Here is a 26,941-nt window from a genome sequence, read left to right as displayed (position 1 = left end):
GCTGTTAAACTAATTGCATCCTTGTGTGGTTCATGAGCAACGGCACTCAGCTGCATCCCACAGCAAGCAACAGAGATCAGAGTTTAGTTAGATTTTAGTTGTCCTTTGCCTCGTGTAGGAAGGAGGCTAACCAGTTACCTTTGGCCTCATCAGTAGTGGTAATGCCCCCAAAAAAGGGCAAGAGCCTGTAGATATTTTTCAGGAGATTAATTTTGCATTTGAATCTGAATTTAAAGAACCAAGAAGGACAGCATAGACTCACTTGGCTTTTGTGTTCTGCTTCAGTCACATGGATTCATTGGACTGATTACCCATCCCTGGTGGGACTCGGTAACTGGAAACAAGAGGATTCTGGAGGATCAAACCTATAGCAGAATATGCTAATCCCAAACAGGGAAAAGGATCTGAGGGATGTGGCTGTTGATAACAGCGACCTCCCCTCCTCCTGCCCCTTCTGTGTGCTTGTTAACAGGTTTACTGTTACCAACAGACAGTACCAACCTAGCATGAGCTCTGGCACATGCTGAAATACAGACTCAGATCTGACAATCTCGATGCAGAATGAGGTTTGTTATTTAAAATCTTGCAGCTGGATACTGTGCAAGCCCCAGGATCAAAGAGGACAGCCACACTTAGGTCCTGGCTGAGCTTAGAGGAAATCCCGTGACTCTCAGTTGCTGAAAAGCAAGGGTGCCAGTAAGGGGGGGTCACTGGACATCACTCAGCGGCACTACTGCAACTGCTCAAGACCATCTGGCTGCAGCAGTTCAAGCAGTTCCTCCTTTGACATGTTTTATCTGGCCACTTTCTGGGGGCTGGCTCTCTTTCACCAGCAAGAGCAGCTGCAGGAGCCCAGCATGAGGGCCAGGCACAGCCCAACGTCTCAGCGCATGCTGATGCTTGAGCAATGGTACCCTGTTAGCTGGGACATGGGTGCCTGGCCTCTTCTGCTGCTACCTTTTTGGGCACTAACATCTTAAACCACCATATAAAGATGCACCAAAGCCTGGTCTCTCTGAGGTACAACACCTACGCAACATCAGGAGGACATATGCCATCCAGGGGGTCCTGGACAGGGTGGAGAAGAGGGCCCATGACAACCTCATGCAGTTCAACAAGGGCAAGTGCAAGGTCTTACATCTGGGTCAGGGCAATCCCAAGCACAAATACAGACTGGGCAGAGAATAGATCAAGAGCAGTCCTGAGGAGAAGGACCTGGGTGTGCTGATTGACGAGAAGGTCAACATGAGCAGGCAATGCATGATCGCAGCCCAGAAGGCCAACTGTATCCTGGGCTGCATCAGAAGTGTGGCCAGCAGGTCAAAGGAGGTGATTCTGCCCCTCTACTCTACTCTAGTGAGACCCCACCTGGAGTACCATGTCCAGCTCTGGAGTCTCCAACATAGGAAAGACATGGACCTGTTTGAGTGGGTCTGGAGAAGGGCCACAAAGAAGATCAGAGGACTGGAGCACCTCTTCTATGGGGACAGGCTGAGAGAGTTGGGGTTGTTCAGCCTGGAGAAGAGAAGGCTCTGGGGAGACCTTACTGCGGCCTTCCAGTACCAAAAGGGGGCCTACAGGAGAGCCGGGGAAGGACTTTTTACAAGGGCATGTAGTGATAGGACGAGGGAGAATGGCTTCAAACTGGAAGAGGGCAGGTTTAAATTAAACATTAGGAGGAAATTTTTCACTTTGAGTGTGGTGAGACACTGGAACAGGTTGCCCAGATAAATTGTGGAAACTCCATCCCTGGAGGCGTTCAAGGCCAGGCTGGATGGGGCTTTGAGCAACCTGGTCTAGTGGGAGGTGTCCCTGCCTATGGCGGGGGGGTGGGACTCGATGATCTTCAAGGTCCCTTCCAACCTAAACCATTCTATGATTCTATGATTCTATGGGTGTTACTACATGCCAATGTGGAGAGGGAGGGGAGACACAGCAGGTTCAGCCAAAAGAGTGGAAATATCTCTTTAGAATTGCCTTTAAAGTATGATTACACTTTAAAAAGCAATATAGTAACGGCACGAGGAGGCTTTATATACTGCCAGTCCTAATTCCCACATGCATAGTTTTCAACAAAGAAATCAAGAGACTACTTTGTTAATTATCTGCTCTAAAAACTAAGACCTGACCATCCCTTTTTAAATAAAAGCCCGTGCATGTCCCAGGGCTACTCTAAAACTTAACAGAAACCAACACAGGTCAAACTGTCCCCTATCACTGCATGCCTTCTGGTCACATCTGCTACGGTAATACTTGCAGGCACTGGTTCAGCCTAGCCCATGGTCTACCCAGTGTAGAAGTAATAATTAATCCAGGTGCAGCAAAACCTTTGAACTCAGCCAGAATTTTCAACCAAGCAGCTCTTGATCAGGGAATGCTGAATCATCAGAAAGAAAAAGGGTTGCTGGAAAGGCTTAGCTTTGAAGAATTTCCCAATTAGAGAAAAATATATTTGCTTGAGAAAGGAAGCTTTCAAATGGCTGAAATTCAAATGGCTGCAACAGTTCCTAAATTCAACCTTGTTTCCTCCTGGTCTTAAAAAAAAATGCATAGAAATGTGAGTTAATTTTCAGTAAAATTAAGAAAAAGCTTTTAAATTGAGGAAAAAATCAAACAACAGTTGAAATTATCAAAATGAAATGTTTTGATTAACCCAATTGTTTTTATAGCTACTCTTCCGCATGTTTTTTAAGACTGCATTTTTCTTCCCAGCTTAGCTGGGAAGTACTTCCCGGGTTCTCAGAAATTCTTGAAGGTTAAGAAACAATTTACTGTTGTAGGTAGAGCAAGTATACCTTCATTTATGACTTTCGTTGCCCAGAACACAGCAAATTGCTTCTGACCATAACAAGCACCTGAAGTGCCCAAGCTGTGGGAGGCAGACAGAATCCATAGGATTCACTGGAACAGACACAGCCTCCTACCTCTGAGCGAGTCATCCCAGCTCCAGTGGCCACGAACAGGACCAGGCGTTTCATTACCCTCTGAGATGTCCACAGGAGGTCACAGATGAATTGCTCCCAACAAGTGCCCATTTCTCCGCAGTGCCTGTGCAAGCGGCATGAGATGGCTCGCTCAGGCACAGCGGTCTGCACTGGGAAGGGCTAACGCTAGAGAAGACGATTCTCTCTTCCTAAGGGGATGAGACAAGTGGATAGGGGGGATGTCAATAGAAGTCAACGGGCAAATGTTAACCCCTAACGGCTGGGTGGAAGCAGCGAAGTTAATGCTTAAGTTTGGTGTCTAAACACATTCCCATCCCTTTCTATTTTGTCAGTAGAGTTTTTTTATTGATGTTTTTCCTGGGCAGGGCTAGAGCTCTCCTCAGCAGCTCACAAGGGGTTGGGGTAATCAATGTGTAGTTGGTTGCTCGTTAGAGTAGACCGCGGCAACACAGTATAAATAGATCATATCGGGAAAGGAAATCTGACCTGCTTGGAGACTGACCCGTCCCAGCTGTCTTTGTGTACAATGTGTGTCACAGCACAAATATCTTTGCAATGGGAACCTCCACGCTTTTGAAAATCAGACCACTTTATGGAGGTGTTTACTGACCAGCAACCTCATTTTAGGCACCTAGATTCAAACAGCTTGGCTGCTGCTGGTGAGGTGGTGGTGCTGGGATGGAGCTAGGGGCTGTAGTGGGTGTAGATGTGCCGTTTAGTCACCCAGGGATGATGACCAGTGGCACTGGTTTTGAACACTGTGTGTGACGTTGTTGCTGAGACAGGCTGTGTAAGTGGAGGAGAATGTAGTCTGCGTTGTTGAGATACTAACGGAAGGAAAAAAAGCAGAAAGGTGATTGATCCAAACAAGCAATGCCCAGCACATGCTTGAAAGGCAATGGGTTTGTGTCCTATCTGGAGCCATGAGACCTCTGAGGCTTTCAGACAAGCAAGAGGTGCAGGGATATACATTTCTGCCTCCTGGTCAGTCATGTCTTTCATTTTATTTTCTGTTCATTTTTTTATGTTTCATCCTACACTTACTAGTCTGTTTGTTGCGTTTTAACCTGTGTGGTGCCTTAACCACCACAAGACTCTGGTTTGTCCTTCCCTCAGAACTTACTTTAATGCCTTTAGTTTCCGCAAACACCCATTTTTTCATATTTTTTTTTGGTATGAAATATTTCCAGTGCCTATCAGAAATCAAAAGGCAAGTAGGAAAACAGCAGTTTTCAAACAGAGTGTGAACCACCTCTTTGCAGATGAGCTGGAGAACCCATAGGAAAAGCAACCAACAAACAAAAAAGTCTGACACCTACCATTTGTCCAAAATTTTCTTCTCAGGTGGATAGCAGAAAGTGTTCCCTTTTCCCTTTTAATTAACGCTTTAAGATACAGATGATCCTTTTCTTTCCTTTGTTATCAGCAATCCTACTCCATCGGCTTTTCAATCTCCTCTGTTACACCTATCTCAGTAGATCCAATTTTTCTTTTAATTCAATCTGTACATAAGACATTTCCAGAGGAAAGTGTGCCTGGATGACCAAGTTTCATCTCCTGTATTTTACCGTCTGTTGGAAGCTTCCTTTGCCTACATGAGGATAGAGCATCTGAACCATCAGGTTAAAAATCAACTCCTGTGGCAGAGACCTGCCCACTGCCTTTGCCGGGAACGGCCTCGGTACCTTACCAGAATTTCCTATTTGTTTGAACAACATCTAGAAAAGATAAAATAGGAGCTACAAAATCTAGGTAAGGTGTCAGTGGTTTTGCTTCCCGTGAGCTTTTTTTTTCCCTTTCTTTCTCTTTGGTGCCCAGTTTGTGCTCAACTCCAGTTTGGGGATTTTCAGTGTTTGTGTATTTTCACAGACACATTAACAGCAGGGTACTCACTGGGGAGTGTGATTCACCTCTGCTGACCTCAGCTATCGAAAAATTAGCCATCTGACTTGCTAGGACAGGTCTGCCCTCCTAAATAAAAAAAGAATCAGGACTGAATTTGAGTTCCGAAGTCCTGATTGCCTTCCTAAGTGGAGCACTGGTTCTGATCTGGACCACTCCAGAGCTGTTGGTGGATGCAACCAAGTCCATGTTACCTAACCTAACCTGAGCTCCAGGGTTTGCACCCAGGCGTTTTTCACCAGTTGTATACCTATTACCCTAAGCTACACCTCCAGCATCAAATAATTTAGTTCCCCCATTCACTCTCATGACTTGGCTCCCTGGTGTCCCCATTGCATGTATGTTGATTCTCTCCTCAGTCCTCTTCTGGAATGAATTCTCCCTGGAACAGAACCATGTTGTGTTTCTGGGGACTGCTCATATCAGACAGCATGGATGAAACTGCCCCAGGTTTGTTTCCCTCATTCTGCACCTATACGATGTGCTCAGCCAAGGACTAACATTAGGGTGGGTCTGATGCTGGACATGTAAATGAGCAGTTCTCCTCCACATAAGGCTGCCATTGGGGTGTTCCCAAACCAGTGCCATGCCTTGAACTGCTATGTTGGTGTGTGGAAGAAGAAGACCTAGACCATGTACTTACCCTTCCATGTCCTAGCCAAGTTGGATTTACTCTTCAAGCACAGAACATGTATGGAAATCATCTATTCTGACATATCAAATTTATTCAGCTTTTCAGCATGTCCTGTCTGGACAACCATGGATAGAAATATGGGAGGCAAATTTTGGGGCATACAAAAACTAATAATAATGAGATGAAGAGTCACTGGTACTTTTTCTTGGAAAGCTAACCCAGTGTGACATGTGGAAAATACATGGGTGTCAGAATGTCACAGAAAAGAAGGCATGGAGCAACACATGCAATCTGAAATCCTTGGAGGGATTGGGTGTTAACAAAGAGGTAGAGGCCAGCTGCAGAAGATGGAGACCCAGTTGAAGAGCTCCATTCTGAACTAGAGGAACGGCCCTCAGTAGCAAGACTATCATGTCTCACTTGCTTCTTATTTTCTCTACTAGCAAATGCCAGCAAAAGAAGCTTTCCTGCTCAGGATTTTTCCATTTGGACTTAATAACCTCATTCCCATTCCTCTCACTCAGCTTCACGCAGACTGCGATGTGCTATAGGAGTGCTGTATGCAGAGCACACTCCTGGACCTCCATAAATATTAGAGGATCGCAAAAACTTTGTGCTTGGTGTTATTTCTTATGTCTGTGGTTCATAGCCATAATGAAATGACACGAAGGCTGAGATGACAAAGTGACTTGTCAATATCAAAATGTCCAAAATGTACCTTATCCTTTCATGGATGGGCGACATCAATATGAGCAGGACCTCCCCAGGGAGTTCCGTCATATTGACTTAGCCATCAGGAGCTTGGGGTTGAGGTGAGAGACAGTATTAAATTTTAACCACTCTTTAAATAACATTTTTGAAATCAATAATGTGGGTCCTGAACCCTTGGCTTTCCAATTGCATTTGGGTTCATTGTGGATGCCGTGAAGATGAAGTTTTACCTGCTCTTTTTTACCCTATTTATGTGGATTCAAGAGAAGCATGTCTTCACTCTTCCAAGGTAAATATCTGATGGTGCTACTGGGCTTTTAGTGTGTGGTGAGTGGGACGGGGAAAGTACTGAAGCAAAATAACTCCAAGTTGCATAAGAAAACATTTGGCAAAGGCTGACATTTATTTATTGCTCTTGTAATTGGATATGTGGTTCAATTTAACATATAGATGGTGGAGGAAATGAAATTATTCTAAGTCTTCTTTGCATCCATAAATCCTATGTTTTTAATCATATTAAAACTATTCTTTTCGGTCTAAGTGCAAATCAATTCTGTTCAATCAGTGCTTTTGAATGCCAATAAAGGGCATTCTGAAACTTAATGGGAAAAAATAATTTGCTTCATTTGCCTTAAAACAAGACCTTAAATGAATTACTTCTTGAGGTAGAGAGAGAAACCATTTCAGAAAGTGCTAACAATCTGTTGTCTTTCTAAAGCAGCTTTTATGGTTGTTTTTCCAATCATAAATCATTTTTGAATAACCATTTGGTATTTGTACAATGTTTCAGAAGCAGCTTTATTGTTACCTATCGATAAACTTCAGAAATGCCCTGAAACCAAATGCATTGGTAAAACATGAGAACGTATGTCAGAGATAAAGACAGTCAAAGTGCTTTTATTTTCTACACGTACAGCTGGTTTAGAAACCTGAAATGTTTTAACAGGTTTAATAGGAACTAAAAGGATAAGCCCCTCGTGGTGACATTAAGCAAGACGAACAACCTGTAGGAATCACGATTAAACACAGCCTGCTCCTAGGACTGAAATGCCTACACAAATAATAGCATATTATGTCTCACAGCCCTTCTGTGACTCTGCACCACAAACCAGTGGGCAGACCTGTGACAGGTGAACACTTCTTGAGTTCATGGCTCAAAAAGAGGACCTTTCATCTCCGTTTGTGTTGCAATCGTATTTTGTTGTGGATTGCTGCGGAGGTGTGAGGGTTACAGTAGGGGGACAGTTAAACATGTTTTTAGGTGAATTCAGTGGAGTAATATTGCTCTGCGCTACTTGAAGGTTCATTTATTTCATGTTTAAATAAAACACTGAATATTTGACCCTTACAGAAGAATATGGCATTTTCCACTTGAAAGCCTGAGTCTAACCCTCCCAGCCCCGCTTATGGAAATGGTGAAAATAATGAGATTTTAAAGGTGATACATTATATCTGACTTTTTACTTTTATTTGAGTACTAGTGTTGGAGGATTTAACGGTCATGTATTAAACCTTCCCTTTACAAGGCTGCAGTGTGATTACTGCATCTGGACTTCTAGGAAAAATACGGAACATTGTGAGATTTGTGAAAGAGCTGATAGCACTGGAAAGACACCCAGCTCACTCGTAGGGAAAGGGCAAGGCTGGAGGCTGTTGGAGAACCAGAAAGGTGTGAGAAAAGAGAGCCCACAGGCAGACACCTGTGCTCCAGGCAGAGGAACAGCTTACATGGTCCAGGAGAACAGGAGAAGATGCTGGCAGCACTCCTCTAGTGACACTACTTGCTAGAGCCAGGGTAAGACTTTCAGCTGGAGGCAAGTAGGGAGGCCTCCCTTCTGGAGATGTTAGTCAGAAAGAACATGCGAGGTTTAAATGAAGGCAGGCTATGAGGACAGAGACACATCCATGCTGATGCCTTCTTTTTGTGGGTCTGTGTGATATGTGATGCTGATGGTCTTCCTAGTGACTGAGAAATACAATGGAGAGGGGGGATGAAGAGACTAAGATGCCAAAAACAGCCGGCACTGGTTTATGTCTATCTGTGAGATGGTGGCTATGGCCCATGGATAGGATTCATCCGACTGTATGGGATTTCTACACAGTTCTGCATGGGAACAAGTCTGTCTCACCTTCCTGTACAGATAGTGGAGAAAAATATGTGTATTTAGTTACAATTCATTTTGGTTTAGCACACACGTCTAAATTAACTCAGGTTAACTGGACCTTAAAAGTGTCTTTTTCTTGATTAAAAGAGCGTTGAGCTCAGATGAAGATATCAAAACCATCTAAAATGAACTGCAGTGCATCCCACTCACTCTGTCATAGCTACAGGATAAGACCTGAGCATTGTAGTGTGAGGATGGCAGCTGGACTTTCTGAAAGTAAAAGGGAGAAGAACAAGAGATGGGGAACAGTGATAGAGTCCAGTAGGACCTTGGCAGAAAGTTGGAGGAGGAGAATGAGAGGGATCCTCTTAAGGACAAACTCAAAGAGCAACCAGGGAAACAGGGCATGAGGACAGAAAGTCCAAGAAAAGAGGTGTGTTCATCTTGAACATCTCCAGCTGTACCAGGGCAGCAGGCAGGACAGCGAAGCTGGGGGTGGAGGATCGTTTCTGAGATTGGCATAAAGGCAATAATTAGAGCTTTCATCTGGGTGTTTTCTAACAGGAGTGGGGCAGAAGACAGATGAAAGGGTATAATGCCAGAGGAACTGAGAAGGCCAATGACTACAATTTCAGCTATTAATACTCCCCATGTTAAACATGACTACAAGAGGAACGGCAGAACTTGGATCAGCTTGTTCAGTGTATTCATGTCCTACCGATGAGAGCTATAGAGGAATCACTGCTAGCTACCACCTGCCCAGTACTTACCACACCCGGCTGAAATATTTGTGCAACAAATCATAGACAGGTTGGAAGGGACCTTGAAGATCATCAAGTTCCAACCCCCCTGCCATAGGCAAGGACACCTCCCACTAGACCAGGTTGCTCAAAGCCCCATCGAGCCTGGCCTTGAACACCTCAAGAGATGGAGCTTCCACAACTTCTCTGGGCAACGTGTTCCAGTGCCTCACCACCCTCAAAGTGAAAAACTTCCTCCTAATGTTTAATTTAAACCTGCCCTCTTCCAGTTTGAAGCCATTCCCCCTCATCCTATCACTACATGCCCTTCTAAAAAGTCCTTCTCCAGCTCTCCTGTAGGCCCCCTTTTGGTACTGGAAGGCTGCAATAAGGTCTCCCCAGAGCCTTCTCTTCTCCAGGCTGAACATCCCCAAATGGTGGGGTATAAGTACATACCAGCTTCCTCATTATGGTACTCTCAGGGTGTGGGAATCGCAGGACGAAATTAGATGCAGCAGCCCTTTTCTGGTCTACCCTGTGAAAAGACTTCCCCAGCTATGAGAAGACAAATTAACTTTTAAAATAGCCCCAAAGTGCACTTGCCTAAAGAAATAGGCAAACTGCCAACCCTGCCTACCCCTGATTGCTTTTTGATGCTCTATCAAATGATGGTTGGGGTAAAAATGGAGCTGGCATATTATTGGTTCTGCATGAGAAGCAACAGTGATTGCTTGGAGCCTGGGTAAAAGTAGAAAAGATGAATCACCCGGTTGCCAGATGCTGTCAGGTATCTGCTTGAAATCAGTCACAACAATGAGTTCTGATAATCATGTTATGCAGCTTGAAAACACTAGTTTTCAGAGCTCTGCCTGATTTCTTTTTAACAGCCTTTGCAGACAGGGCTGGCAGGGACTTCCACAGTGCCTGACTTCCACTGCCACCTACTCCGAGAGCCACCTCAGCCCACAAAATGGAGATAGGGATCCAACATTCCCCTGAGTGTCCTCCTTCTACACACATGAATTATTTTAATTATCTACCCATGGCAATTTTGAACTACATGGCTTGCAGGGCACTGAAGACCATGGCTGGATTTACAATGGAAAGTGGTGGGTTTTCTTCCAGAAAGTTAATTTCACTTCTGTTACTGATGGTGGGGTCAGGCATGGAGTAGCTGGGAGGGGTCATCTCATGTACAGCAGGTCTGGACCATGGGTTTCATGTAGAAGGAGAATATAAGTTACCAGGCAAAGAGGGGGAGGACAGCGGTATAGACCAATGGAAACCATACCTGGCAGAGGGACAAAAATGTGGAGATCAGTAGAACTGGACTGGAGTAGGAATGATGATGGTACTAGCCTCTGCACCTCTACAAAACACCGTGCTTGGCTTTTCACAGAATCACAGAATGGTCATGGTTGGAAGGGACCTCTGGACATCATCTAGTCTCCCCTGCCAGAGCAGGGTCACCTACAGCAAGTTGCACAGGACAGTGTCCGGGTGGGTTTGGAATGTCTCTAGAGGGGAGACTCCACCACCTCTCTGGGCAGCCTGTTCCAGTGCTCTGCCACCCTCAAAGTAAAGAAGTTCCTCCTCGTGTTTAGATGGAACTTTTCATGTTCAGGTTTGTGCCTATTACCCGTTGTACTATCACTGGGCACCACTGACAAAATACTGTTCCCATCCCCCTGGCACCCTCCCTTCAAGTATTTACAAGTATTGATAAGATCCCCCTCTCACTCTTCTCTTCTCCAGACGAAAGAGACCTGATTCCCAATTCCCAATTTGCAGGAGTCTGGGAGGGCTCATGCCTCTCTGCTGAACAGTGACTGAGACAGAGAAACTCAGGGGAGAAGAGGACAGCTGTCCTCCTGATCCAGGCTAGCTTTCCACCGGTGCTGTTGCACGCTGGATCAGCTGGGGCTGGCAGCTGTTGTGCCGGTGCTAGCTCCCAGGAGCAATCTCAGAGTCCAGCTGTAGATACTGCCTACCAGAGCCCTGCACCACCTCTTTCATGGATTTTACTTACTTTACTTTTGCGGACTGACAGAAGCAGAGGCTGGAACAGGGCTCAGCATCTTCACTATTGGATCTTCTTCAAGTTCTTGGCAGGGCAGCCAAGCCAGGGAAGAAGAGAAAGGCCAAGCCTGCTTCTCTACTTTTGCGTGACGTAGAGTAGTTCCAAGTATCTGTGCCTTACCTAAATACCCTTGTTTTTCAGGGATGAAGTTTTGTGGGCTCTCCCACAAACAAACAAACAGGTTGAAGCCCTTCAAGATTTACTGAACACCACTGAGGTAAACAGATCCCTCTGTCTCTCTGGTCTCTATGCCAAATTCTTCCCCAAAGTGCACTAATACTCCTTGTCCCATCAGAGAGAGATTTAGCCCATTTTCTTTCATTTGTCCTAATACAGCAGCTCAGCAAATGCTTGGTTTTCATTGCTCCGCTACCTTCTGATTTACATGAGGAGACCTCTGCTTCATAATGTTATAGTAGTGCATTGTATTTGAGCTCAGATTTTTGCAATTGCAAAGACACTGCAAAATTGGCAAAGCATCAACACACAGTAAGTAGAAATATTTTTGCTAGGGAATCTCAGCACTGTAGACCAATGCAATCTTGACCTATATGACTTGCAGAGCTTTGAAGATCAGGACTGGATTTTTGTGGTATTTTTCTTAAAGCAGCATTTAGAAGATAAAGATATCTTAAGCAATACTTTTTTTATTATTATTACTTCTATCTGTCATTAAAGAAGAGAGTAATTAAAATGAGGCATCTCTTCCTTTTCAAAAGCATTTGTCCAATCACACCCTCACAGTTTGAAACCAACATTCAGCAATAAAGGTGTTACCATTCCCTACACCAACATAATTTACAGGATGATTGAGGATGTGTCTCAGATGACTGACAGCTTTTAACAATGCCTATGCCCAGTCTTTCTCTGTCTTTCTTGGCTCCTATCCATTTCATGTCCACCCCAAAATCCTCCTAGTCTTCTCCTGTCCCTCCCAGCATCTTCTGATCCGTCCCTTCAGTTCACACAAACCTTGATAACCTTCCTTGCTCTTTTCCACTGCCACATGTCAGCTCACATATCCATCTCCTTTGCTGTACCAAAATGAATCTTCTCCATCTTTTCCTCAACACTGTCATTCTTCACTTTCTTGTGCACAGGAGCCCCAAGAAGCAATGAAAAATAATCGCAGCACATTAAGCGTAGAGAGAGCTTGAGGTGCTTTCTACCATGTCACTTATGTGAATATGCAAACCGAACACTTTTCAAATGTTATAAACTGGCCATTTTTTTTTCCCATGGCTATAAATTGGGCAAGTTATAAGAAGAAAAGGGAAAGGGAAAGGGAAAGGGAAAGGGAAAGGGAAAGGGAAAGGGAAAGGGAAAGGGAAAGGGAAAGGGAAAGGGAAAGGGAAAGGGAAAGGGAAAGGGAAAGGGAAAGAAGTGAAAGAGAAAGGCAAAAGCAAAAGCAAAGGCAAAGGGAAAAGGAAAGGGAAAGGCAAGACATGAACAGTACCTCCCAGCAAATTTTTATGGTTACAGTGTAGCAAAAAAGAAGCAATTGAAAATTAGCCTCTTACAAGAAGAATTGCCAGGCTAATTATACATGCTACTCCTGCAAAAGCTGTAAAGCAAAAACCTAAAACAAAGGAGATGCTTTGTTTTTACAGCACACACATTGCCTGTAGAATCCATCGTGAAAGAACCCAGATGCAGGAACACCAACAGCTGAGTCTTTTGTAGCTCCTCCTGGGGCAGTACTGACCATTGCTGATGATGGGTAGAGACCAATAATCACATGCATTATCAAAGTCTCCCATTTACCCCCATTCATTGCTTCTCTTCCACCTAAACTGTGTCAATCCAGAGTTCCTTAGTCTTCCTTGCTTTCAATCCAAAGAGAAACTAAATCTGAATTGGTGCGCATCAGCGCAGACAGCAGGCTAGCCAGGGCAACAGGGAAATCGTTGCTGGGGAGCTAAGCATCCAGCTCACTTCTTGCATGGGTTTTCCACACAATGCTGAGCCCTGTGATGCTGTTGCTACCTTGCCAATAACGTCTGAGATGGCTACACTGAGACTAGCTCAGCCATTTGTATAGCACATCGCAGCAATACATCCAGAGGCCAAATGTTTTACCATTTATTGTTCCAAAGTATCACACACAGTATCACAGTATGCTAGGGATTGGAAGGGACCTCAAAAGATCGTCTAGTCCAATCCCCCTGTCGGAGCAGGAACACCTAGATGAGGTTGCACAGGAAGGCGTCCAGGTGAGTTTTGAATGTCTCCAGAGAAGGAGACTCCACAACCTCCCTGAGTCTTGATTAAAAGCATGGATGAGCTTTCTGCATGATTTTGCAGACACATTCTCTCTGAGAAATGAGTGAAGTAAACAGTTGACATGGTGCCCTAAGTTGACTATAATGCATGGTGCCCTATGTTGACTATAGTTGCACCTTTCTGGTGCAACTGCACCAGAAAGGAAAAAAAATAAAGCCTATTGTCTGGAGACTCCATGCTGTGTGTCTTCAAGAATGCATCCAAGAATTATGTTGACCTTTTTCACATTGTAGACTCGTGCCTAATTTTCTGCTTACTGTCACCCCTACATCTTTTGGTATTATTGTTTGTACAGTTTCAGTCTTTTATTGAATATGCTGGCTTCTAATTTCATTATTGTAAAAGATTTAATTTTACCAAGAAGAATCTCATTTTCTTATTTTATTCCCATTTCTAATCTCTTTATTGCTGCTTCAACTTGACTTATATTCAAACCCCTTCTGGCATTTATTTCCTCCCTGATCAAAGTCATCAGCAAATACAATAACTAAAAAGACTGGTCTGATCTTCATTAATTCTCCAAATACCCTCAGGGAAAATAACTCTCAGCAGCCTTGAAAACATGTAACATAATAACCAACTAAACATATCTATTATACTAGAAATACTATCTCAGAAAGTGTTATGTTCCTGTCTTTGTTCTTGATTTATGAATTTATGTGCAGAAGTCATTATAAACATTTCTTAAATACACACGTTTCATTTCCAGCAGTAGCAGAATGCTATAACACAACACAGGCAACATTAAAGTGCTTATTACAAGTGGTGTCTTATATTGAAAACATATGCTTTGATTATTTTCAAAATACTTATTCAGTGTTAGCAAGAATATTTTTTCTTCCCTCAGTAAAAAAAATAAAATGTTTATGGACACTTTGCAGGTCCTTCTCTGGCAACCCGTTGTGGTTGAAAACATCAAGGAGAACAGAGAAGTCCATTTCTATGTCAGGGCATCCAGCACAAATAGCATAAAAGCTCAGTTAAGGCAACTGACCATCCAACACAAGTATGTATTTTTTATTTGTTGTCATGAATGTTTCTATAAAGTTGTTTGTCATTTATGTGACAGGAGCTTGTGCTCTTTCTTTGTTATTCAGAGTCTTGGTGGGAGATGTTCAAGGACTTATTGAAAAACAGACTATCAATGACACGGTCAACCCACGCAGATCTTCATCATATTATGAAAACTACCATTCAATGAAAGAAGTGAGATATTTTTATTGTAATCCTCTGTAGGTTCAAGAGGTGAAATAAGTCTCATGGTTGAGAATGGAGATAGGGAAAGAAATCGCCAACAGGTAAATAATTACGATTGTGTTGCTCAACCATTGAGAGTTGTAATTACTATAACACCTTCATAGAGAAGGAATGAAGCACCAGACAAAATCTCTCATACACGTGTTGCTTCAAACTGCCATTCAAATGCAGACAACATAGAAGTGAAATGAAGTCACAAAACACCACATAAATATTTAAAACATGAAATGGATAATAATTTAACCAAACAGAACTAAAGAATAATTTCAGGGTTATACTTGGACTGTGTTGTGACTGTACCTTACCATTTATTTTAAGAGAAATTAGAGTCAGGCAAGTGGTAAGTGTTCTGAATTGCTAGTTTTTCTTTCCCGTCAGCTAAAGAGGCAGGATTTGGGGAGGAAGAATGAATTTAAGTCTAGACCATTTTCAGGGACGAAGGACAACAACAGGCAGAAGATCTATATACTAACTTCATCCTTGCAGATATATCATTGGATGGAAGAAGTAGTGAAAGTCCATTCCGACCTCCTCCAGAAAATATATATTGGATCCTCATATGAAAAACGACCACTCTATGTTCTGAAGGTATGGCTGTGACTTACTGCAAAATCTTTCCAAATACTAATGTAAGCAAGTGACTGGGTTTGGCCAGAACACTTTCCTAAATCTATACTTCTATGCATATTTTAACAATGTGCAAATTTTTGTCATTCCTAGAAGTCTCCTAAGTTCTTCTAATAAGGTGCATTACCTTTGACAAAGGCATTTAACTGTGTTAGGTTCATTGTTGGGTCACAAAGAAGTTTCCACATCTAGGCCATCATCCAAAGGCATGAAATACCGGCACAGGGGACACCCTCCTCTGTTGACTATGAAGCCAGTCTAGTTTGTCGCCCTGCATAGTTGGTGATCGACTCCCTTGACCCCAGGTCGGGCTGCAGTCTTGGTGCCTGTGTTAGGAGCTTGCTGCCAGCAGTCTGGGTATGACTCTGACCGTACGGCAACGTAACTGAGAGCAGTATTCTGGCCCAGGATCAGCCTGAGCTCTCCCTATGTGACAGACGCTGCTTCTTCGGCCTTAATTTCCCTTTTCACTTCCACTTCCGTGTGGTACACTTTACAATGGTGACACTTTCATACCATTTCTCTTTTGTCAGCTTTCTAAAAGCCAGGAAAAATCCAAAAGTGCCATATGGATCGACTGTGGTATCCACGCTAGAGAATGGATTTCTCCTGCTTTTTGCCTGTGGTTCATAGGCCATGTGAGTAGATAATCACATCTGATGACTGTTTTCAAAGCAAAGCAAAAAACCTTGATGCAATTTACCTTCTCTGTCCAATTGAACTCTAGAGTCCATGAAGTCTTAATCAATTTACTTCCAGAACACCATCACAGGAGATGTGTGTCTAAGATTTATACGTAGCAGTGAGTGTGTGCGTATGTATGTGTGTGTCAGTAGATGGAGGTATGTGTGTGTGTGAGAGAAAGATCAAATGCCAAAGAGCTCAGATGGGTTCTCAAGTATGAAAGAAAATTTTAAAGTATGTGCAGCTAATTCAACAGAGACGTTTACAATTATGAATGGTCAGTGATGGAGAAGCCATGCCAGGAAAAGCAAGTATTTTGTAATCTACTAGGCCTATGTCTATGCCACCACATGGATACAAGGAATGATCCTGGCTCTTGGTCATGTAGCGCATGGTGGTTCATGTCCATATTACTCCATCTGACACTGCCTGGAGTAGATCAGACGACACCTGGAATGAGCTCAAGCTGTCCTATAACACTTAGTTCTTCCCTGCTTGCCTTCCTAGAGCCACAGTTACCCCACACTTGCCTGTGCCAGGCATGGCATAACTCCACACCACCATGTACACCAGCAATCTCTACTTAGCACTAACTGTGATGTGTCACCTGCTGCTGCGCCTGCTGCTGCTGCTCCCCCACCTCCTGCCTCTGCATTTTCTATTTGTACTCATGCCTTTTTCTGGATCTGCCTCATTCAGAGAATGAGGTAACACAGGACATCTTTTTCTGAAGGTACCATCCCTGCTACAGACACCATCATTTCAGACCTCCAGAACACAACCAACAACTGCCAGCTACACGCATAGTACCAGTTCGTGGAAACTAGTAAATCACTGATGGGATGAGACTGCATGATGGGCTTAGCCTGACCAGCCTTGATGTGCAGCCACAGACTGATGGTCACATCTGATCTTTAATATCTTTAATATCTACAGTGCTCACGGTAGTGAACAAAGGTATGCCAAAAGATACCACATCCATGGTTTGCACTGGATCTTAACACGTGTTACCTTGGTCTTTTTTAATTTAAGGAGTCTCTGCTCAACTCATCATGCTGAGCTGCTGGCCCAATTCTTAGTATGGACCAGGAAAAGGCTCCTAAGGCTTTTCTGGCCCAGACAAGCTTGCCCAACTTGCTCAGTTAAGGTCCTAAGATATCATTTATTGTTACTTTTTCACAAAAGCAAAGTTCACAGTAAAAGTAAGCTAGATGAGATTGAGACTTCACAATCACCAGTACTGTAGCCAGAGCAATAACATAGATGAGTCCTTGAAACATGAATTATGGTTTGGCAGTGATGGAACTAAATAATGATGGTGGTAATAATAATAATAATAATAATAATAATAATAATAATAATAATAATAATAATAATAATAATAATAATAATAATAATAATGTTTATTTCTGTCCTCAGTAATAACTATAAAACCTCAATGACTATAACATTTGAAAGGAGATTGCAGGAGTTAGGGACAGAAACAGCTGAACGTACCCTGTGACCCACTGAAAATCCCAGCCTTCAAGGTTCCCTTGGAGAGAAATACATTTGCCGTTTCATGCTGCTTCAAATAATTACCAGCTGTGCTGTCACTTTGCCAGTGACACATCCCTGCAGCATTTTTCAGAACTAACAAGCTGAACATTTAGGTACTCCATCCTCTTGATGCAATTTACGTGTTTTAAATCCAAATTTTATTTCTCTATCACTTCATGAAGTAACATTTTGAAATTTGACATTAATACACATCTGTACATAGACATCAAAATCAGTAGATCTCTCTTGCAAATCCTAGGCATTCTTTCCAATGTTTCCACTCTTTATCAATTAATTTTGTTGTTACATTGTAGTAAGATTGACATTTCTCATTTAAGTTAGAGAAAGTCCATTGCCCGAGGAAAACTAGGAAGGATTTAAAATGAATGAAGGTGCTTTAAGCAAGGTATAAAGAAAAAAAAACCCAAAGATATTATTACGGACTTGTTCTATTCTAATTGTAACAAAACCACTTATTTAGGTTAAAATTTGTCCATGTGGTGGACCAATAACCAGGTTAGGTATCACTAAAGCCTCCAAAATTGGCTGTGAGGCACAATTAGCAACGTAGGTCTTACTGGCTCTTTGCATACAAACACCCTGAACTCATAACGCGCCCAGGAGAAATAATGTCATGTACAGCAACCGTTCGAAATGTTTCTTGTTATTTTTGTGCTTGCTTTATTTTACACTGTTTTTGTGGTATTTTGGGCAGGAGGGAGGGTTCCTATCCTTTATACAAGCAGCAAAAGCTCAAACCTTCCTATTAATTGGCTTCAAGTCTCTCTCATGACCACTCCTTAACATCAGAGGACCGCAGTGTACCTGACTGACTGTACCAGTTCGACCCCTACCCTCTCCCCGGCACTTCTAACCAAAGCCCTACTTTCCTATTTAGCAGTTTCTGTGATATGATGCACCTCTATCAGGAGGCAGACCGGTCTGATAATTGCACAATTATTTTACATATACCATCAGGTGCCTTTCTAGGAAGACAAAAAGAAAACCCAACACTATTACGAACGCTTTTAATAAGTTTCCCCTCTGCTTTATAGGCAATCCATGTGCGTGAGAGAGACCAGACCATGACAACACTTCTGGACCATTTTGATTTCTACGTCATGCCGGTGATGAACGTGGATGGCTATGAGTATACGTGGAGCCATCCCTCTGTACGTAGAGCTTTTTTGACAGATTGTGCAACATACTGATGCGTTATCTATGGGAACTACCAGTGTGCATGCTTAGGGTGTAATTTCCATCCTGGAACTGCACGCCCCCAGCTCTTGATCTCTGCTTGGAATTTCTGCCTCTCTGCCCTATTTAAACCACAGCAAATACTGCAACTAATTGGCGTTTGACTCACGCTACCTTTCTGTCTTCCAAGCTGCTGGAAATGCACTTGGAAATAACAGAATCTCATCCTGGGGTACTAATACTTCCAGATTATCAGGGAACGCCGGCGTCTGCCTCCAGCAGCAAGGTTAAAAACACTGGCACAATCCCGCACAAGCTGAATACTGTGCTGCATCAGACAGATAGAGCATAGCCAATAACTCACTTCCTCCTCCTGCAAGGTAGCCCCGTTCTCCGAGTACTTTTTGTTTCAGATAAATGAAGGTACAACCGGTTTTTATTTATTGGTTGTAAATTCTGAGTCGTTCAGATGGTTCTTTGATTTTTAGATCCTTCACTAAAATTAAAAAAAAAAAAAAAGCCTACGGAAAGGTTGGACTCCTAAATCTCACATACCTGGCCGAACAGTATGTCTGCTTGTCTCCTTCCATGGTCCAAATCCATTGAAATCAAGCCAGATGGGACCACCTCTTGTCCTACCTAATATTTCCTTTTATCATCCAGCCTCACTGGCAATCAGATTGTGTTTTTATAGTCTTTCTTGGTATTTTGCCTCTTCATTGGCACATGACCTCTAGAGGCAAAAGTTGGAAGTCCCATTTAACGAACAAGTGCAATGGTGCCATCGTTTTTCTCAGCTTTTTCCCTGAACGTGGCTTGTGTGTCTCTTTCCATAGAATCGGCTGTGGAGAAAGAGCCGCTCATCGCACACTAACAGCAAGTGCGTCGGTACTGACATGAACAGGAATTTTGATGCACACTGGTGCGGTATGACATCATTTCCTCCCTATTGTACTCCTGCCTCAATTTTAGCCTTTAAAATTCTTAATTTTGAAAACATTCTCATTTACTGTTTCACAAACTTGATATAAAGACAAATGCGACTGGATAACTTTTACGAACCAGTGAACAGTTTCCCAACCGTAGACACTTTTTGTTGGGTCCTAGGATTTTTCCTCCCCAGATGCCACACCAGAGACTAACCTCTTCCCAGCATGATGACATGAGAGAGGGGGACCAGGACCCTGGATCCTGTCCCTTGCATCACACCATGACACGCTGGGCGGAGGCTGGAGAGGAGCAGGGGGAGAAGGAGAGAGGGAAGAGGTGGGTGGCCCTTGCCATGTCAACCAATGCCTTTTGCACCGCCCAGTTGAGTAGATGTTTCACTGTGTTGTATGAACTGGTCACCTCAGTCATCTTTCAGTAGTAATGCCTGGCTGACCAAGATTTCTTGGCTCTCAGTATTTGTTGTCAAGGTTATATCACATTTACTTAACCACAGGCATTTTAATACTTTACAGGTTTTTAATAGTCTGCAGGATAGCTGTCTTAGAATTTACCCTATAGATCTGATTTGGGTTCACTCAGTACTGACACTAATGTTTGGTATGACTTTCAGTCATTTTAGTCCGCTGCTAAACTGGGAATAAAGATGTTTATTTACCATCCATGGTGATTATACAGAGAAAACCACATTTTTTCAGGCACAAAATTATGAAGATAGGTAACAAATACATAGATTTAGAAGTGATATTGAGTATAAATAAGTCATAAAAACAAAACTGGGAGAAGTCTGAAGAAATAACACCAAAAAAACTATGTGATGCAGATACTAGTTTCAGGGAAAGGTTATATAATACACTGCATTTAACTTGTCAAGCACTTTTGGTGGTGAACAACTTCTGAAGCAGATAAATGATTCTACTTTACAAAGAGCAGAAGAATACAGGTAGATTAGAAAGTGTTTCTTCTCTAAAGAAGTCTTTGGACAAAATGTACACCTTTCTTGCAGGGCAAAGGCAGAACATCTTTCTTTAGTAACTAGGGAAATATTCATGCTGTTTTCAGCCATGCTATGTTCCTCTCTTAGACATGGTTGAAAACACAGAAGAGAGAAGCCTCAGCACCTTGCAGGGCCATTGGACAGAAAAATACTGTTTGTACAGATAAATCTAAGCACTGAAGTCCGGTGCTTACAATAACTTACGCAGATGACTGTGAGGATCTTCCTAGGTTTCTACTCTGTTTAGTTATACAGTCAGTAAAGTGCAGAAAAACAAAATTCTGTTTTTCTTAGCATAAAAATATTGCCTCTACTGAATCAGATATATCTTTGTTTAGGAATTGATAGCAGTGGTTGAACAGATTTGATCCAGAACTTGTTAAATGTAGAATCTTCATTATTGCTGTAGCTGTGCAAAACATCAGGAGTTCAACAGGATGCTCAGAAGAACCAAGCTGGAGTCTTATTGCTTTATAATAGTGTTATATTTATTATCAGTTGTGTCAATTGAATACTATAACAGAATTGTGTATATGGGAAATGGCCACAAATTCACAGGAACCTACAATTTAATCTTTATTCACATACTTTTAAACAGAAGAGTTCTTGTCAGGGATGTGAAAAGCTCAGACTTCCATTGGCTTCAGATTTGCTTGTGAATACACTTTGTGCAACCGCAAACTCCAGGGTTTATATCTATGCATTTAATCAGAGCTATACTGCTGCATTGTCTATTCTTCCTCTTCAGCTGCTCAGATAAAAACTTTATGAACAGGTACAATGCCCTCATGGATTTTATGAAAATATACTAAATGCACAGATACATTACACTTTCTTATACTAATAAAAAGCAAAATTACTCCACTAAAACCAATGCACCCACTCTGTAGAACTAAATTTGACTGGAACCCAGTTTTATCCATGTTTTCCGTATCATTTCCTTAGCTGGCTGTTTCCATTTTGACCTAGGATTTAGGAAAGCAGACAGAACATTAATCCAAGACTGCCAGCAAACAGATTTTTCATTGTCTTGTTCCTTGGACAGTTTCTGACTGCTGTGCAAAACAGAACAGTGTAAAACTTAACATTCTCATTTTGTCACTTTTGAATGATTTCGCATAGATGCCAAGAATTGTTTGTATTTTCATGTATATGAATTTTCACGGACTGTTTGTGAAATCTGCCTTAATTCAGTAAGAATTATACATACATCCCAGAATAGAAAACTTACCACAGCTCTCTTTATCCCAGCACCCTTGTTTCTGACCTCCCAGCCTGCATCTTCCAGACTCAGTGTCTCTGTTGGCACATCTGCCCCACAGCTGCCTCTCTTCACTATATTATTTCTGCTTCTTCTGCTGTGTGATACAAGGGTGTACGTAACCCGAGGATTTCTTTTCAGCCGTTGATATTATAAAGGGGCTTGCAGTATCTGTGGAACAGTTGTATGGATGAAACTACAGGTTTATTCTTAACATCAACAGCCAGGTACCATTGTATCACCTAGTCTTTCTGTCTATCACACCCATATTTCACCCAAATACACCTGTACGGAGCCTTGCAACTCTTAATTAACTAAAACATACATATATCAAATTGTTAAGTGTTTTTGAGGTCCACATATGCTCCTTGTTACTTTGCGACATGCTATAGATCTTCCCTAGATATCACTGGCACCAGAAGACATTTCCTGTTCTCCTGTATCATATGATAAGAGCTTGCTTTGCTTCTACAGGGCTGCTACTCTGCAGATGTAACTGGCATTATTGATTTTTGGTTTTTGGAAGATGGACATCAGTTAAAGTGTGTCAGTGCCCAGGGAGGAAGAAAGTCTTCTGGGTGTTAAAGTACTCAGTGAGCTTTATTCCTGCATAAGATTTAAGGATAAAATGTCCATTTAAACTACAGATAGTAGCAAAGGGGGAAATTTACAAAATTTATTAAAATACAAAGAGCTGACATTTAACAATAAAGATCCTGGCTGCTTCCAGAAAGTTATTTAGTCTTATTCTGAAGATAGCAAAAATGGTGAATCCTAGTTGTCTTCTTAGTAAATTGTTCCAGTACCTAGTTTTCCTCATTCTTAAAAACCTTCATTTAGATTTGTGCTTTTTCAACTTCTAATTGGCAGTTTGCTATTCCCCAAGATTAAATAATCACTTAGAACTGCCGTTTTCCTGTAGTACTTAATAGATTTTAAGAAGGGATCTCACAGTCGTCTTCTTGATTAATTTAAATGGAGCATATTCATCCTCTCCTCTAAGACTTTTTATCCAGTCTTTAAAAAAATTTTTTTCTTTACCTTATCCAATTTTTTTTGAGAGTATATATAGTAGGTGAGAAATCGTAGTAGGCTCACACTGTTTTCTGCAAACATGACAGTTCTTTCCACAACATGGTGGAGCCCACGATTTCTTGTGTATTAGCATCATACTCTGGTCTTTCAGAAATGCAGAAGTTAAGGAGTAACACCATGCCCTCTTTTGTTACAGAGGAAGGAGCATCTCCCTATGAATGTCACGAGATATACTGTGGACCTTACCCAGAGTCCGAGCCTGAAGTGAAAGCAGTGGCTCGCTTTGTCAGAGATCACAAAGACATCATTAAAGCCTACATCACCATGCACTCTTACTCCCAGATGGTATTGTTTCCATATTCTTATACTAGGGAGAAAAGCAAAGACCACGATGAGCTGGTAAGTCTTCCCATCTCTTTAAGTTTTACATTTATTTCAGAACTTCTTACCCTGCTTGGTTAGGCTTGTAATGAAGGAGTCACAGTGCTCTGCAGATGAAGAATTAGAAAATCTCCTGATGTTCTTAAGAACTTAAAGAAGTTTAGGCTGGTCTAGCACAGCAAGAGTCTTCTGAAGACTATGGAAAAATGAAAACAGTTATTTGAGATTCGATAGCACATCATCAATCTCTGATACTTTGAAGCTGCTACTAAAAGAGCAGTGTCTTGTTTTTTTGGATACCTTGAAAAGATATTTGTGCAAATTGCTGATTATGTTGTATGGTTTATACAAACTCCAAAGTTACTTGGGTGTGTAACTGAAAAATACCCTCCACATACCTAAGCAATGAGGTATTCTGGCAGACACTTGCTGTTTTTGTGAAAGTGTTTTGCTAGGGATACTTATTTAAAATGGTCCTAATGGTAGGATGGAAGACATATCCTGCTTATGTAGAATTTGACATTCTTGAGCTACCAAATCACACGGTAAAAGCTCTCCTAGAAGACAGGCAGAGGTCAAAAAAGACAAAGTAGCTGCTGCTCTTTCCCACTGACCAGAAAACTCTGGTTTTGTTTGGATCAGGAAAGGATATCTAGGCTAAAATGAGATTTGCTTACACAGACTAATTAAGCCATAAGTGTATGTGGGACAGCTTAGTAATATTTTTCTTATGTAAAGACATCAAGTCCCCTAGAGCAAGGAACTGCCTTTCCTGTACTTCCTAGCCCACTTTTGGCATTTCTTAAGTTCCAAGTGCCGAGGCAATGAATTATTTTATTTGCAGCAAGAATATTCTTGCCTAGCAGCAAGAAAGGACCAGAAATTGTGTGAAGGGGACCAGAGAGGAGGTTTGCAGGCTTTGGGATTTGCCTTATGGGAAGAGGGCGCATGTCTGAGATGGACAGGTCATTTCATATGTTACATGGCATAAAGATCGGCAGTAAGAGAGTTTATAAAGATACGGGATTGCCATTTGCACACACTGCTGTCATTTTTACTGCCTGTCAACCTGATGCATCTCCCATGTCACTTATTACATTTAAAAAAAAAAAAATAAAAATTTGAAAAAATAAATGCCATATAGATAAGATTATAGATAAGAGGACTGCAAAAAGTACACCATTAATGCATTGGAAGCATCCTACCTTGTTAGACAAAATCCCAGACAGTTCAATATATTTCCATTGGTAACTAGTGCCAGTGGGTTCAGAAGAAAAAAAAAAAAACAAAAAAAATCCAGTACTATCAATAAGAAACAATCTAAACCCAAACAACACATATTCTTATGCTGTCTTGGTTAGTGTTTAATTTCCTGAAACTGCATTTAAAAAATGCAGTTGTGAGTGGACAGTAATAGTGCATATGTGACTCCTTCCCTGCAAAACAGAAAGACATGCTCTAATTCTGGGCATTTAAGTCTTCTTCATGGCTTACGAGTAGAATTTGATCAATGAAAATCTTTTTCTGCTGTTTTTGTCAACGCTACATGAATCAAGAGTGACTTAAATATTGTGGCAGAAAAGGAAAAATATGAGACAAATGGGAACAAATGGTTTGATGACAGTTTGCTGCCTGAAGTGGGTGGTAAGGTCGCGTCTATATTTTTTATCTAGCTACAGTAGAAATGCAATCATCTGTAGCGTGGGCATATGCTGAAAATTTTAACCACATTCTGTGGGTTTTCTAGAGCCTTTTAGAAGAGTATTTAACTAATGTGAGATCCAGAGCACAGTGTAAATATATCCTAACTGCGTAAATATTAACTATTATCACAAGCCTATAAAGATGTTTTATTTAATTTCAGGAAAGTCTGGCAAAGAAAGCAGTTAAAGCTATAAAGAGGACAACAAAGAAAACCTATAGACCTGGTGCTGGTGCACAAACAATTTGTAAGTAGTATTTTTAATACAACAGGCATAAGAGCATATCCTTGCTAGCATCCAAACACAACTTTTGAACAGAAAACTGAAGCTTTAGTTTTGGGTAACTGTTATCTGTTTTCCCTTCCTCACATAGATTTAGCTCCTGGAGGGTCAGACGACTGGGCTTATGATCTTGGCATTAAATATTCTTTTACCATTGAGCTTCGGGACACAGGAACTTATGGATTTTTGCTTCCTTCTCAAGAAATTAAGCCAACTTGCTTAGAAGCACTTTCTGCTGTCAAAGAGATAGCTCAACACGTTCTTCAAAATTTGTGATGTTGAATATAATTTATTCCAGCATGACTGTATTTACTTAGTACAAATAATAATAAAAAGCTTCCTGCTCTATTAAAATTATTTTTATATAGGCAAAAAACCCCCATGATTGCACCCCCTATATTTCATTTTAGAATACATTGGGTTTTTTCAAGCATACTTATATACCTATACCTACAACAGTAGTTCAGTGCACTGAATATATATATATATAAAATGCACACTATAAGGGGAAAACAGCATAGATAATCTTATGTCCCTCTAGACGGTGGAAACTCCAGGTGATGTAGCATCCAACAGGCCTCTGACTGACATAAGGCATGCTGGGCAGACCCCATCCATAGAAGAGGTGACCCCATTTTGGTCATTTGAGCTATTGTAGGATTTTCTTACTGGAGAACAACACTGTTCATCGTTTCCACCGTCAAACAGAAAGGATGTTCACATAAGAACACGTTTAGAAGGTGGCAAGGACACTGATAATAAGTGGGAGCTGCCCATAGGCTCCTCTGCTACAAATAGCTGGCTAAGTTTATTTATCCCTTGGCCAAGGGTTTGTGCAGCACAACATAAGCCTGAAGGCCAGGCTGCACATTGGGGCATAGTGCAGGAACAGCCTGGGCCTACTCAAGTTCACTTGGATCACCAACTCCTCCACATACAGTTGTCTCCTGGTCAGGATGAATACAAGCCTAAAGACAAGCTGTCATCATGCTGGCGCACTCATTAAATTCAAGAATGACACTGAAGATGAGACTCAGACAGAGACCCTCGCTAGAGGGATGGGATGCCATTCAGAGGGACCTTGACAGGCTCGAGGAGTGGACCCTTGCAAAACTCAGGAAATTCAACAAGGCCAAGTGCAGGGTCCTACACCCAGGTCAGGGAAACCTCTGGTACTAAAACAGGCTGGGGAATAAAGTGATTGAGAACAGCCCTGCTGAGAAAGACATGGGAATACTGGTGGATGAAAAGCTGAACATGAGCTGATAATGTGCACTCACAGCCCAGAAAGCCAACTGTATCCCGGGCTGCATCAGAAGAAGTGTAGCCAGCAGGATGAGGGAGGCGATTTTGCCCCTCTACTCTGCTCCGGTGAGACCCAGCCTGGAGTACTGCATCCAGTTCTGGAGCCCTCAGCACAGGAGACACATGCACCTGTTGGAGCAGATCCAGAGATGGACCACGAAAGTGATCAGAGGGCTGGAGCTGAGGACAGGCTGAGACATATGGGGTTGGTCAGTGTGGAGAAAAGAAGGCTCCAGGGAGACCCTACTGTGGCCTTTCAGTACTTAAAGGGGGCCTAGAGGAAAGATGGAGAGAGACTTTATACCAAGGCCTGTAGTGACAGGAC

The 26,941-nt window shown here is 42.1% G+C and overlaps 1 protein-coding gene across 1 annotated transcript; it reads left to right on the top strand.

Annotated features, from left to right (window-relative positions):
- Positions 1-6,410: 6,410 nt before the first annotated feature.
- CPB2 (carboxypeptidase B2) lies at positions 6,411-25,587 on the top strand (the record flags this gene model as incomplete). Its single annotated transcript, XM_082491155.1, has 11 exons — positions 6,411-6,481; positions 11,259-11,334; positions 14,282-14,406; positions 14,498-14,606; positions 15,144-15,245; positions 15,818-15,922; positions 18,563-18,679; positions 19,541-19,631; positions 23,142-23,344; positions 25,191-25,275; positions 25,403-25,587. The coding sequence occupies 11 exons, from the start codon at positions 6,411-6,413 to the stop codon at positions 25,585-25,587; spliced, it is 1,269 nt and encodes a 422-aa protein (XP_082347281.1).
- Positions 25,588-26,941: the final 1,354 nt, after the last annotated feature.

This window comes from Vanellus vanellus (assembly GCF_965231255.1).
Source record: "Vanellus vanellus genome assembly, chromosome: 1".
NCBI lineage: Eukaryota > Metazoa > Chordata > Aves > Charadriiformes > Charadriidae > Vanellus > Vanellus vanellus.
Note: the sequence above shows the minus strand (reverse complement) of the source record. Positions and strands in the feature narration are given on the sequence as shown.